General features: G+C 45.8%; 1 protein-coding gene across 1 annotated transcript; it reads right to left on the bottom strand.

Moving 5' to 3' along the window:
- Positions 1–645: 645 nt before the first annotated feature.
- LOC142301700 (beta-1,3-galactosyl-O-glycosyl-glycoprotein beta-1,6-N-acetylglucosaminyltransferase 3-like) lies at positions 646–2166 on the bottom strand. The gene has a single exon (XM_075342718.1). The coding sequence runs from the start codon at positions 2159–2161 to the stop codon at positions 830–832; it is 1332 nt and encodes a 443-aa protein (XP_075198833.1). The 5' UTR covers positions 2162–2166; the 3' UTR covers positions 646–829.
- Positions 2167–14732: the final 12566 nt, after the last annotated feature.

Genomic DNA, 14732 nt, shown 5'->3' with positions numbered 1-14732 from the left:
GCCAAAATGTGCATCGGGCGCATTTCCACTACAGTCACAGATCCTTAAGGTAATCCTCTCTTATATGTCTTCTTTATGATGGGACTATGAACCTTTGGTAAGCTGCATTTTTCACTCTACATTTATGGCCATTTTCATATCTATGAGTATACAGTATCTATCAGTTACCTATTGGTGACTGGTTTAATATATAGAACTGGCTTCTGAGTCATATTTGATTTATATCAATAATATATCAATATATTTCCTTGTCCTCAACATCTGTCCCCCTTTTTATAACATGACTACTTAATTTATTGTATATTAATCAATTGTACCTTTTATGTGTCTGCAGTGATGTAATTTCTGTGTTTACTTCCTTTTCACCTATTTTCCTAATAAAGATTTTTGTTTGTGGTATATTGTTTATTAAACACAATCCAAAACAAACCCAAGAATCTTCCATCAAAATGAACATATACTGTATGTATAAATGTCTCCTTAGACATATGCGGTAACTCCGTGGTGTAATATTTCTGGGAATATGTAGTATATGGGACACTTCATTACTGGAGTCAGAAAAAGATAGATATGGTTTTCCATAGTTATAAATATACATATTATCCAATACTTGTGTCTCTAGTACATTAAACAATTTTACTCTGTAAAAATATTTATTTTATATGAAACATAGTATTTCTTTTATTACAGAAAACAAGACAAACAAGTGGATTTGGTAGATAATTAAAATGTCCAACATAAAACAGGTGAACAATGTGCACACAAATGCATTCGATTACAGAATGTAATGTCTGCTATGAAATAATTTATCTTTAGACTTGCATGAACACTATAAAGTTATTTTAAATATTGTTTTATGTCTCAAATATTCCTCCATACAATATATAGCAATGTTATCTACCTCTGGATCAAATTTGTTGGCCAGAAAATGATGTTGCTTAAGTATCCAGCTCAGATCTCCTGCGCCATATACACATACAGACCTTCTATAAGTTCCCGTACAAGGAGGATAGGCAGCTCCTTTATGTATTTCCCCATCATTGTATGACCATTTCACCATTCTAGCCATTGCATTCATGTCTGAAAGTTGATATTTGTTATTGGGAGGAAATGAGCCGGGAACCCCGGGCATTCGGTTTAGTGTAGCCCAGAGATGTTCATCTGGACTATAAGTATCTTTGACCCATTCGATAAGTTGTTGTGCCTCTGAGTCTTCAAATATGTGCTTTACAAAGTCCCTACTTACCACAATGTAGGCATTTCCCGTAAACATGGGAGTCTTAATTGGTGGGGGAAGTTTTTCAGATTTGGTCCCTGAAATGTGATCATCGTGAACCTCATGATGATATCTCCAGCGTCCCTGTTTGGTTTGTGATGGCTCCTCCGATTCCATGCTATTTTTGCCATTTAAAGTTTTGAGAGCTCTCACAATCTCAGCATTTGTCTTCAATGGGAAGTCTGCCCCACAAGTATTCAGCAAGTACTTCCAAGGAACATTGCTTTTCAGAAGATCCTCCATACAGTTAATATCAGCCTGTACTCTTGACCATGATGCATATACCACTCTTACTCGTTTCGAGGCCATGAACACATTATCAAAGCAAGAGATGATGGCTTGCACGGCAACCTTGAACTGTTCCGTTGTCTTTTCATCCACATGGACGCAATAAATATTTTGAGGGGCATAAATGGCTCTTAAAAGTCGTTCAAACATATCAATTTTCTCATGAACTACCATGGAATATGCAATAGGAAAGTCTTCTTCTTCTTCACTCATAGGAATAGTAATATATTTTCTTAAATGTTTAAAGTGCTGGCAGTTATGAGTTATATTGATAAAATCCTCCTCCTTTAAATACTTGTATTTTCCTTTTAAGGCTGCATTCAATTGTAGCCCCTGTTGTACAGCATCAGAATCCCCTTTAATAATCTTTGAACAATTAAGCTCACCTTGATCTTGTGGTCTTAGGCTCAGCACATCATAAAGTCCATGTCTGCAGTGCTGTTTCCTGGCAATGCCCACTTTATCTTCAAGGTCTTCCAGTGTGCATGGATTAGGCTTATAGATGATCAAAATAGTGCCAGACAATACCAAAAGTCCCAAAATCAGAAGCCTGAAGAAGTAAAGAGATCTGTTTCGTTTGCAGTAACAGAAGAACATTTCAAATATTCTTAAGACAAGCTTTGTAAAACTGGTTGTGCAAGCTTAAAAAGTATTCCTGGTGTGCAAGTAATATTTAACCTGCAGTATCCAGATGCTTGTAACATCAGATTACTGATTCTCTATGCCTCTGGTGAAATAAGTAACACGTTGGAAGTCTTTATATTCCCAGATGTCCAATACTGAGTGTGTCACTGATGTGAAATCAAATTTCACACTGTATGCAAATATGCTCCCTTCCGCGTGATTTATAAGTGCAAGACTGATTGTCTTATTCTTTAATGTAAAAGCCATGCAGAAGTAAGGACTCTGAATAGTCAACTTAAAGCACCACTCCAGCATTGTTTCTTTTTAATTTTACTGCTGGAGTATCGCTTTAACCCCTTCACCCTCGGGCGATTTTTATTTTTTGTTTTTATCTCCCCTTTTTCCAAGAGCCATAACTTTTATATTTTCCATTAATCTAGCCATATGAGGGCTTATTTTTGCAGGACAAGTTGTACTGTTTAAATGTCACAATTAATTCTGCCCCATGTTGTACTGGAAAACGGGAAAAAAATTGTGCCGTGAAATTTCAAAACTGTCCAATTCCACTATTGTTTGGATTTCTTTTTTATTTACTATGTTTACTATATGGTACAACTGACCTGTTATTAAGATTCCCCAGGTCAGTATGAGGCTTCAGTTGCCACAGAGTATATTGCACCGAGGTTTGAGTGTAATGCTAATCCCGGTTTCTGAGGATGTCAGTCCCAGTTCCAATACATTACACATTCAAATACACACCAGGTAGCCCTGTTCCCACTGGGGACTGGCCTAGAGTCGGGTAATAAAGGGGTCGCCGACAGAGTGGCATTTAAAGGATGCCGTCAATAGGGGCCCCAGTCCCACTAGCTCAGCACCTGGGAGGGGGGAGGTGCAGCCAGCAGGCGGAGTCAGGAGCCAACACGACAGTCTAGACGGGTTCTCCAGCAGGAGAAGAAGGGAGCAGTTGTATCCTCGGGTGCTCTGGTGGGAAGGAGGAGAAAGTTCACACGATTGCCGCGGGGAAAGTGAATCCGCTGCCCACGGAATCGATGCAATGCAGGGCGTCAGGACCCTAGGAAAGATCATACTTCACGTTCGTTTTCCAGAATCTGCCTGGAAGGGGAACGTTTCAAGCTTCCCTGACCACACAGCGCTCGACAGCACAGTGCCAGAGAGGATCCGGAGTCTCGACTTAAGCCGGACCCCATATCGAAACTGCGGCACCTGCATATAGGGACAAGAGTACTACTTGTGAAAACCCGGGTCCACATGTAGCCTCAAGCCAGGGGACCCACAGACAGCTGTTACAAGGAGGGAACTCACCAAACACCAAACCGGACTGATCTCTAAAGGGATTCGGTTTTCGACAGAGCCCATCATAGCAAGTGACCGGTATTACCTGGGTGAGCACCACCGCACAAAAGGGAGTAAAAAACCTGGAACCGCAGCCCTAGACTCTGACTCTTTATTACCGGTACTGTCGCTCCAATCTGCCATTACTACTCCCCTCATCATCCTCCCCAGGACCCGCTCCACCTGTGTGGAGCGATGCCATCCAGAGCTGCTACTACCATCAGCCCCAGAGAACAGCAACAGCAGCGGCGGCCCATTCCTCCCTGGCTGCGTACCACAGGTGGCGTCATGACAAACACCTCACTACTACCCCCTTCATCCTTCCCTCGCCATATTCTGTACGCCTCGGGGCAATGGAGTTGGGCTAGCCCGCCCGTGATGACGACAGTCAACGGCACGGCAATGATGTAGGTTAAATGCAACTCATAGTTTCATAGTTTTTAAGGTTGAAGGGAGACTCTAAGTCCATCTAGTTCAACCCGTAGCCTAACATGTTGATCCAGAGGAAGGCAAAAAAACCCCAATGTGTCAAATAAGCTCCAATGGGGAAAAAAATTCCTTCCTGACTCCACATACGGCAATCAGACTAGTTCCCTGGATCAACACCCTGTCATAAAATCCAACATACATAACTGGTAATATTATATTTTTCAATTAATGCGATCAGGCTCTGCTTAAATTTTACTTGTGAATCCCTCAATACAACATCATACGGCAGAGAGCTCCATAGTCTCACTGCTCGTACAGTAAAGAGTCCTCATCTGTGATTATGATTAAACATTCTTTCCTCAAGACGTAGCGGATGCCCCCGTGTTCCAGTCGCAGGCCTAGGTGTAAAGAGATCTTTGGAAAGGTCTCTGTACTGTCCCCTCATATATTTATACATTGTGATTAGATCCCCCTAAGCCTTTGTTTTTCCTAACTAACTAACCCCAAGTTTAATAACCTGTCTTGGTATTGCAGCCCACCCATTCCTCTAATAATCTTGGTCGCTCTTCTATCTACCTGTAAGATTATGCTATTTATAACCTTCTATACTTTTGCTAACAAGAAATGCATCCATTCCTCTCTTAAATTCATTCAGTGAGTTGGCCATCACCACTTCCTCAGGAAGAGAGTTCCAGAGCCTCACTGCTCTTACCGTGAAGAACCCTCTTCTATGCTGATGTAGGAATTTTCTTTCCTCCAATCGAAAAGAATGCCCCCTTGTTCTTGTCATAGTCCTTGGTACAAACAGATCATGGGAGAGATCTCTATATGGCCCTCTGATATATTTGTACATATTTATTAGGTCTCCCATAAGTCTTCTCTTTTCTAGAGTAAATAGACCTAATTTTGATAACCTTTCCGTGTATTGTAATGCACCCATTCCATTTATTATTTTAGTAGCCCGCCTCTGAACCCTTTCAAGTTCAGTAATGTCTTTCTTCAGCACCGGCGCCCAAAATTGCACACAATACTCCAAGTGTGGTCTGACTAGTGATTTGTACAGAGGGAGAATGATGTTTTCATCTCGTGCCCCCAGACCTCTTCTAATGCATCCCATCACCCTATTTGCTTTGGTGGCTGCTGCCTGACACTGGGCACTCCAATTTAGATTCTTATTCACTAAGATGCCTAAGTCTTTTTCCATGTCTGATTTCTCCAGCAGTTTCCCATTTAGTAAGTAATCGTAGCATCTGTTTCTCCTTCCCATGTGCATAACCTTACACTTATCTGTGTTAAACCTCATTTGCCATTTTTCAGCCCAATTCTCCAATTTACTCAAGTCCATCTGTAGTTGCAAACTGTCCTCCTTTGTGTTAACTACCTTACATAGTTTTGTATCATCTGCAAATACTGATATTTTACTCTGTAAACCATCCACCAGATCATTAATAAATATATTAAATAGTAGGGGGCCCAATACAGACCCCTGTGGCACCCCACTAGTAACCCTGGCCCAATCTGAGTATGCACCATTAATAACCACTCTTTGTTTTCTACCACTAAGCCAGCTACCTACCCATCTACACACATTTTCCCCAAGCCCAAGCTTTCTCATTTTACTTAGCAGTCTTTTATGTGGGACAGTGTCAAATGCTTTACCGAAGTCGAGATAAATGACATCCAATGATTCCAATGATTCTCCTCGGTCCATGTGAGAGCTTACATCCTCATAGAAGCTGATCAGGTTAGTTTGACAGGAGCGATCCTTCATAAATCCATGTTGATATGGAGTTAAACAGTTATTAACATTGAGACATTCCATAATAGTATCCCTTAAAAACCCTTCAAACATTTTACCCACAACAGATGTTAAGCTTACCGGCCTATAGTTTCCAGGTTCCCTTTTGCACCCTTTTTTGAATATTGGTACCACATTTGCTAGCCGCCAATCCAGTGGAACAGACCCAGTTTCTATAGAGTCTTTAAATAAAAGGAATAGAGGCCTGTCTATCACATTACTTAACTCCCTTAATACCCGAGGTTGAATGCCATCAGGGCCTGGTGATTTGTCAATTTTAATGTTACTAAGTCGGTTCTGCACTTCTTCCTGCACTCAGAAAATTTATATAAAAAAAATTTGCTCTTTTGTCACCATTTTCTGAGTGCTCTCATTTTTTGGGATCTGAGGCTGTGATGGCTTATATTTTGAGTCTTGAGCTAACATTTTTAGTTGCTCTATTTTTCGGATTGTAAGAAGTACTTTTTTCTCCCAAAGTTGAGCCAAATGTGGCTTACCGTGTGGATGGTGAACCAAGATCTCTGGAAGCCAGTGATGGCACGATTGAGGTGATGCTGAAGGCCCTGTGCTGGGAGGATGAGGTGTACTGGCAGCGCGAGACAGGCATCAATGATCTCCCAGCAACAGATGCAATGGACTTTAGGAAAATCCTCAGATTGTGATCTTGGATCTCCTTGATCTCAATCTGTGCATGCACTGTCTCTGGCGCCATTTTCCTTCAGCCCATCGCATCCATTGCCTGCCTCGTGACACCCTCTCCCTCCAGCATCACACTCTGCCTCAGCCTCTCCGATGCTCCCAGTCTTGCTAATGCCTCTGCCTGTCTGTCCTGGCCGTGCCATTGCCTTAGCCACTCCAATGGTTCCTGTCCTGCTGATGACTCTGCCTGTCCGTCCTGCCCGTGCTGTCTGCCTCAGCCACTCCAGTGGTCCCAGCCTTGCTAGTGACTCTGCCTCTTCATCTTGCCCATGCCATCTGCCTCAGCCACTCCAGTGGACCCAGCCTTGCTAGTGACTTAGCCTGTCTGTCCTGCCTATGCTGTCTGCCTCAGCTACCCTGGTGGTCCTTGTCTACACAAGAGACTCAGCCTGTCTGCAACTGTGTCCGTCTCTGCCATGTGGGTCAGCTACTACAGTCCTTGTCTCTGCCCTGGGAGCAGAACCTGGAGTCCACCTTGTGGTGGGCACTTAGTCAAGCCCCTCCCACTAAAGGTTAAGCCCAGGGTCCCCCTCTAGTTCAGTGATTCCACTTAATCTCACCCCTTTACCATCTCTGGCAGCTAGTGTTACACCCACTTTGGCGCTTCTAAGTTACCCAGACAGGCTCATGCATCGACCAGGTGTATTCTCATTAATGATTGGTCTTACAGGAGTTAATTTCTGATAACCTGCTGGTTATCTCTTGGATCACATGTTGTAGAAGACCTATCACAATCACTCCCCATCTTTTTAATCTGGAGGAGCCAGTCTTTCCATGCTGACTATAGCTTTAGCTACATCAGTCCATATGCTGCTGTATCCCAGTCCTGCTGGTGATTATTTTGCTTTGTGCCAGGAGTTCTTGTGGAGTTCTCTTGTTATCTTGTTGTTAACTCCCTGCTCTTATTTTCCTCCTAGTCACTTGTTGTCTAATGCCTCTTTGTGAGCGTGCTGTGTGATTGAGCTTTGGTTTCCCCTGTTTGTCCTTATATGTGGGTTCTACCATTCTGTCCCTGCCCTCCCCTGGGGAGAGGAAGAAGTGGGCATTAGATCAGTGCTGTACAGGAGCAGAGCAAGAAAGGTGGCCCAAACATCGTCACCATCAGTTGTATCTCTGGGATCCGGGACAGCTAGGAACCCCTTGCCTGAAAGCCAGTTTAGGAGCCGTGGTTACTGGGCATCCCATCATACCCAGTGATAATGAGATGCAGATTTTGTGCAGAAATTTCTTGGAGTTTTCTGCATAAAATCTGCATCTCCTGGCAGAAAAACGCATTGAAAATGCATCAAAACCTTATTGCTTTTTTGGAAATGCAGATATGGTGCAGAAATTTCTCCAATTAAATACTATACCCAATCTGCTAATCCCATATTGACTTCAATGAGTTAACCTGAGGTGAGGTCACTGAGTTCAATGTGTTCACCTCAGGTCATTTCACCTGAGGTCACAGCTGGGGTACCGTGGGAACCCCAGCTGTGACCTCAGGTGAACTCAGTAATGCTCACAGCTGTAACTTAGTTAAAGTGTCCCTGATATCACAATGCCCAACAACCTCAGATGTAGCAGAGCCGTGATCATCGTGGAACCTCATGTGGATTATGTCGGACCTTTAGGGGTGTGTTGTGTGTTAATAAATTGGAGAAAAAGGGTTTTCTTTGTTGTTTCTTTAATTATGGATTTTTCTCTGTGTTTTGTGTTTTTCTTTTGACTTACAACCTGGAGCTGTCCTCTTTATCTGCACTGGGTATCAAAATACGGGGAACCCTGCACCATTTTTCAACTATTTATTTCTTTTTACACTCTACAACCAAACATAAATTACAGCACACCGGCAGTCTGACTGCAACTAATAACAGATACTGTCACAGATTGGAAGAAGTGAATATTCATGAGGGTGAATAAGTGAACCTGGAAGTGATATGACAGCCATGCGAGAGACTCGGTAAGTATAATTGTTCTGTTTTAATCCTTGTTTTGTTTCCCTTTGCAGCTCCCGAGCACACACTACCACCATTTTACATCACCTTAGTTCGGGCCCCCGTATACTCATATGGGATTCAGCTTCTGGGTTCATGTTCAGATTAAAGGCCGATCCCGAAACTAGACTTTATTTTAAGTCAAGCCGGACCTGCCGAGCCCGAACATCTGCGGGTTTGCCCATCTTTATCCATAAGTCATAGACAAAAAAGGAGGGAATGTGATAAATGATGATTTTACATTCAAGAATTGCAGTTCATGTACACAAAGACATAATTATAAATAATTCATAAAAAAATGCAGTACATTGTACTAATTCGGAAAATAAAGCGCAAGATATTGTTTAAACATTTAAAAGACATATAAAGTACAACATTTTTTTTTAAGAATATGGCACTCCTGACCATGCATGTGCAAGTGGGGTTCACTCCCAATCCAGAGGAAAGAAAGAACTTGGCATTCAAGCTTGTTAATGATTTATTTTTACTTTTAATGTGCCATCTTCAGATTAATGGATTAAAAAAGCAAGACTGCTGTAAATAGAAGGAGCCTTAGTGTTAGACCAAACCATTTATATATGCATTGCACTACAAGAAGAACAAATAAAGAAACTATTAAAGTAAACCTGTCAGGTGCAATATGCACCCAGAACTATTAGCAGTTTTGGATGCATATTGCTAATCCCTGCCTAACCGTCCCTGTATACACTAGCATACACTGTGTGCAGAATAATTAGGCAAAGGAGTATTTTGATCACATGATAATTTTTATACATGTTGTCCTACTCCAAGCTGTATAGGCTTGAGAGCCAACTATGAATTAAGTAAATCAGGTGATGTGCATCTCTGTAATGAGGAGGGGTGTGGTGTAATGACATCAACACCCTATATAAGGTGGGCTTAATTATCAGGCAACTTCCTTTCCTAAGGCAAAATGGGTCAGAAGAGAGATTTGACAGGCTCTGAAAAGTCGAAAATTGTGAGATGTCTTGCAGAGGGATGCAGCAGTCTTGAAATTGCCAAACTTTTCAAGCGTGATCACCGAACAATCAAGTGTTTCATGGTAAATAGCCAGCAGGGTCGCAAGAAGCTTGTTGGGCAAAAAAGGCTCAAAATAACTGCCCATTAATTGAGGAAAATCAAGTGTGAAGCTGCCAAGATGCCATTTGCCACCAGTTTGGCCATATTTCAGAGCTGTAACATTACTGGAGTATCAAAAAGCACAAGGTGTGCCATACTCAGAGACATGGCCAAGGTAAGGAAGGCTGAAAAATGACGACCTTTGAACAAGAAACATAAGATAAAACATGAAGACTGAGCCAAGAAATATCTTGAGACTGATTTTTCAAAGGTTTTATGGACTGATGAAATGAGAGTGACTCTTGATGGGCCAGATGGATGGGCCAGAGGCTGGATCAGTAAAGGGCAGAGAGCTCCACTCCGACTCAGACGCCAGCAAGGTGGAGGTGGGGTACTGTCAGGACCGGGAGGACTGGTAAGCCCAGGAGGTGGATCCTCTGGACCGAGTACCCCACCGGGGGGCAGGGTACACGGCAGCCGGAGCATTGGCGTGGCCGGGACGGGTGTAACCGGGTCACCAGGGTCACGGAGTTCTTTAGGATAATGCAGGAAACAGGCACAGGTACCCGGTAGCAAAAGACAAACAGTAACAGGACACAGCACAAGGGGACCTGAGCACCTAGCTCTAAAGACAAGCTTAAGGACACGTTGATCAGGCGCCGCCCACATGGACAGGCAAGTCTTATATACCCAGCACAGCCCTATGTCATTTCCTGCTTCAGGTGTGCTGGGCCTATAAGACCAGGAGAGTGGGCGCGGCCTGGTCCTATACAGAACCATGAGGCCAATACTCAGAGTCAGACTCCTGAGACCAGGAGCAGGACTCAGGGGAGCAGGAGCGGGAGCGGCAGCCATGACTGGTGGACACATGGAGTGGATCAGTGGGTAAGGAGTGGTGCTGGGACACGGGGAGCGTGACAGTACCCCCCCTCTAAGCCCCCCCCTCCGAGCACAGAACCCCAGGGGCACCCCGGATCGAGACACCGGACCGGGACCCAACGCAAAGGCGGGGAAGGACCGCTGACCCCGTACCACCTTCTTAGCCGCACGGCGCTTAGCCGATCTACCAGCAGTGGCAACGGGGGCAACGGAAAGAGGAGGACCAACAGAAACAGGACTGGCATCGTGGAGGACCGGCCCGGGCGTCTCGGACCGGGCACAGGACAGTGACTCATCCCCGGTAGCCGGTGGCATCAGAGTCTCAATCGTCAGGGACGGTGGAACGACGCTGGAGTGCGTCATCACTTCCGGTTCTGGTGGCACCACAGGCACAAGTGCTAGGATCTGTGGTACAACGCTGGACTGCGTCATTTTCTCCTCTTCATGTGACATAATAGGGTCAGGTGCCAGGGGCTGAGGAACGGACTGTAGACAGGTATCATGGCACGAGGGACTCCAGCGGGAGATTGCGCCAGAGCGCCAAAAGATGTCAGGGTCATGGAGTTGTAGCCAGGGCAGACCCAGCAGGAGCGCAGGAGTCATTCTCGGGATGACGTATAACGCAATAGTCTCAGTGTGCAGGGCACCAATACAAAGTCTCACGGGTTCGGTGGTGTACCGGACAGGTTCGTATAGTGGTTTTCCATCCACGGAGGCGAACCAGAGGGGTTTTGCAAGCGGGATGACCGGTATCCGATAACGGTCCACGGTAGCTTGTAGGATGAAATTACCCGCTGCTCCCGAATCAATGTGAGCCTCTGCCGTGAACTGGGTTTTCTCGGTCGTGACCTGGACAGTCTGTGTAACCGGGACTGAAGGGATTCCGGTACGAAGGGTGGCGGTTCCCACCATCCCTTGGACTTGGGATCTACCTGGTCTCTCCGGGCAAGAACGAAGCAGATGTGTACCTCTTCCACAGTAGAAACACAGGCCCCGGGCGAGTCGCTCTGCACGGCGTTGCTCGGCTTGGCTCAGCCGGTCTATTTGCATAGGTTCGGGACTTGAATCACAGGAAGGCAATGGCGGGGGAACGGTAGACTTCTGCAGGACAAAGGAGTGACGGACTGGTCGGTTCTCTCGGGATACCTCCTTGGTCCGTTCCTGAAAACGGAGATCAATCCGGATGGCTAGTGATACCAAAGCATCCAAGGTACGGGGAACGTCACGACCAGCTAATTCATCCTTGATGCGACCGGAGAGCCCCTCCCAGAAGGCGGCAGTCAAGGCCTCGTTGTTCCAGCCTAGCACGGAGGCAAGCGTGCGAAACTGGATGGCGTACTGGCCCACCGTCAGGGTTCCTTGGCGTAACCGGAGGAGCGAGGAGGTAACCGCGGTACTGCGTCCCGGTTCATCAAAGGTACTTCGAAAAGCCTGAAGGAATTCCCGGATGTCGGTCGTCACCGGATCCTCGTTCTCCCACAACGGATTTATCCAGGACAACGCCTCGCCTTCCAGGTGGGACATCACAAAGGCTATCTTGGCTTGATCGGAAGCGAAGAGGTGCGGGAGTAATTTGAAGTGCAACGAGCACTGGTTCAAAAACCCCCGGCAGTTCTTGGGGTCCCCAGCATAGCGAGGCGGTGCCGCGAGGCGGAGTTGCGAGGCCGCAGAGACAACGGGTTCGGACGTAGAGACTGGTTGCTGCGTGGACTCAGACGAGGCGGCGGTCTGCAGCGTATATAACCGGTGGTCCACGGACGCCAGGAATTTCAGCATCCGGGTCAGGGTTTCACGCTGTTGTGCCAGCTCCTGGCGCAGCTCAGCCAGCTCGGATGTTTGCGCTCCAGCGGGATCCATGGCCTGATCAATCTGTCAGGACCGGGAGGACTGGTAAGCCCAGGAGGTGGATCCTCTGGACCGAGTACCCCACCGGGGGGCAGGGTACACGGCAGCCGGAGCACTGGCGTGGCCGGGACGGGTGTAACCGGGTCACCAGGGTCACGGAGTTCTTTAGGATAATGCAGGAAACAGGCACAGGTACCCGGTAGCAAAAGACAAACAGTAACAGGACACAGCACAAGGGGACCTGAGCACCTAGCTCTAAAGACAAGCTTAAGGACACGTTGATCAGGCGCCGCCCACATGGACAGGCAAGTCTTATATACCCAGCACAGCCCTATGTCATTTCCTGCTTCAGGTGTGCTGGGCCTATAAGACCAGGAGAGTGGGCGCGGCCTGGTCCTATACAGAACCATGAGGCCAATACTCAGAGTCAGACTCCTGAGACCAGGAGCAGGACTCAGGGGAGCAGGAGCGGGAGCGGCAGCCATGACTGGTGGACACATGGAGTGGATCAGTGGGTAAGGAGTGGTGCTGGGACACGGGGAGCGTGACAGGTACTGGTATGGGCTGGTATCATCAAAGATGAACTTGTGGGACCTTTTCGAGTTGAGGATAGAGTGATGCTCAGCTCCCAGACCTACTGCCTCTGGAAGACAACTTCTTCAAGCAGTGGTACAGGAAGAAGTCGGTATCGTTCAAGAAAAACATGATTTTAATGCAGGACAATGCTCCATCACATGCATTAACTACTCCACAGCGTGGCTGGCCAGTAAAGGTCTAGAAGATGAAAAAATAATGACATGGCCCCCTTGTTCACCTGATCTGAACCCCATAGAGAACTTGTGGTCCCTCATAAAATGTAAGATCTACAAGGAGGGAAAACAGTACACCTCTCAGAACAGTGTCTGGAAGGCTGTGATGGCTGCTGCTCGCAATGTTGATGGTAAACAGATTAAGCAACTGGCAGAATCTATGGATGGTAGGCTGTTAAGTGTCATCATAAAGAAAGGAGGCTATATTGGTCACTCATTTTTTTGGGGTTTTGTTTTTGCATGTCAGAAATCTTTATTTATAAATTTTGTGCAGTTATATTGGTTTACCTGGTGAAAATAAAGAAGTGAGATGGGAAAATATTTGTTTTTATTAAATTGCCTAATAATTCTGCACAGTAATAGTTACCTGCATAAACAGATATCCTCCAAAGATAGCCAAATCTAAAAAAAAAACACTCCAACTTCCAAAAAAATTAAGCTTTGATATTTATGAGCCTTTTGGGTTGATTGAGAACATAGTTGTTGATCAATAATAAAAAAAATCCTCTAAAACACGCTGCTCTCGCCAGTACCCAAACTTCGCTGCCTCGGAGTGACCTTTGACTCTGCCTTATCCTTCATACCACACATCCAATCCCTCACCACCTCCTGCCGTCTTCAACTCAAAAATATTTCCAGAATCCGCCCTTTCCTCAATTTGCAATCTACTAAAATGCTAGTGCATGCCCTCATAATCTCCTGCCTCGACTACTGTAACATCCTCCTCTGCGGCCTCCCTGCCAACACGCTCGCCCCTCTCCAGTCCATCCTTAACTCTGCTGCCCGACTGATCCACCTCTCTCCTCAATACCACACCGCTTCTCCCCTCTGCATGTCCCTCCACTGGCTTCCAATCTTCCACCGTATCCAATTCAAACTACTAACACTGACCTACAAAGCTGTGCATAATCTTTCCCCTCCGTACATCTCCGAACTACTCTCCCACTACACTCCAACACGTCACCTCCGGTCCTCCCAAGATCTCCTTCTCTCCTCCTCTCTCATTCGCTCCTCACGCAACCGACTCCAAGACTTCTCCCGAGCATCCCCAGTCTCCTGGAACTCGCTGCCTCAACACGTCAGACTATCCCCTACCCTTGCAAACTTCAAACGGAACCTGAAAACGCACCTGTTCAGAAATGCCTACAATCTACAATGAACTCGCTGCCGCCCGACCACCGTGCGGAGCTGCCGCCCGACCACCGTGCGGAGCTGCCGCCTGACCTACACCCCACCTATTGTCTCCTCCCCATAATCCTATAGAATGTAAGCCCGCAAGGGTAGGGCCCTCTTCCCTCTGTACTAGTCTGTCTACTGTAACTTGTATACGTATTTTGTATGTAACCCCCTTCTCATGTACAGCGCCATGGAATTAATGGTGCTCTATAAATAAATAATAATAATAATAATAATAAAACACAACTTGCCTAATAATTCTGCACACAGTGTAGATAAAGAGATCTTTAGAAAAAGTATATCTAAATATCTTTTATCATATGCTAAAGATGCCAGGGACTAGGTGCAAGGGCATGATTTCCCCTGTTTATTCGGCCCCTTTAGTGTGTAAGCACGCCCCTGTGGGCATGCTAATATGCTAATGAATGCGCAGTGTCAGAGGATGATCTCACTCACCTCTCTGCTGCCATTGCGTCTGAGTCCTAGATTTAAGGCTCAGT

The sequence above is a fragment of the Anomaloglossus baeobatrachus genome, chromosome 4, assembly GCF_048569485.1.
Source record: "Anomaloglossus baeobatrachus isolate aAnoBae1 chromosome 4, aAnoBae1.hap1, whole genome shotgun sequence".
Classification (NCBI taxonomy): Eukaryota; Metazoa; Chordata; class Amphibia; order Anura; family Aromobatidae; genus Anomaloglossus; species Anomaloglossus baeobatrachus.
The sequence above is the reverse complement of the archived record's forward strand: the minus strand, read 5'-3'. Positions and strand labels throughout refer to the sequence as shown.

Coding starts and splice junctions, on each gene's coding strand:
- LOC142301700 (XM_075342718.1), bottom strand. CDS start 2,161: ATGTTCTTCTGTTACTGCAAACGAAACAGATCTCTTTACTTCTTCAGG.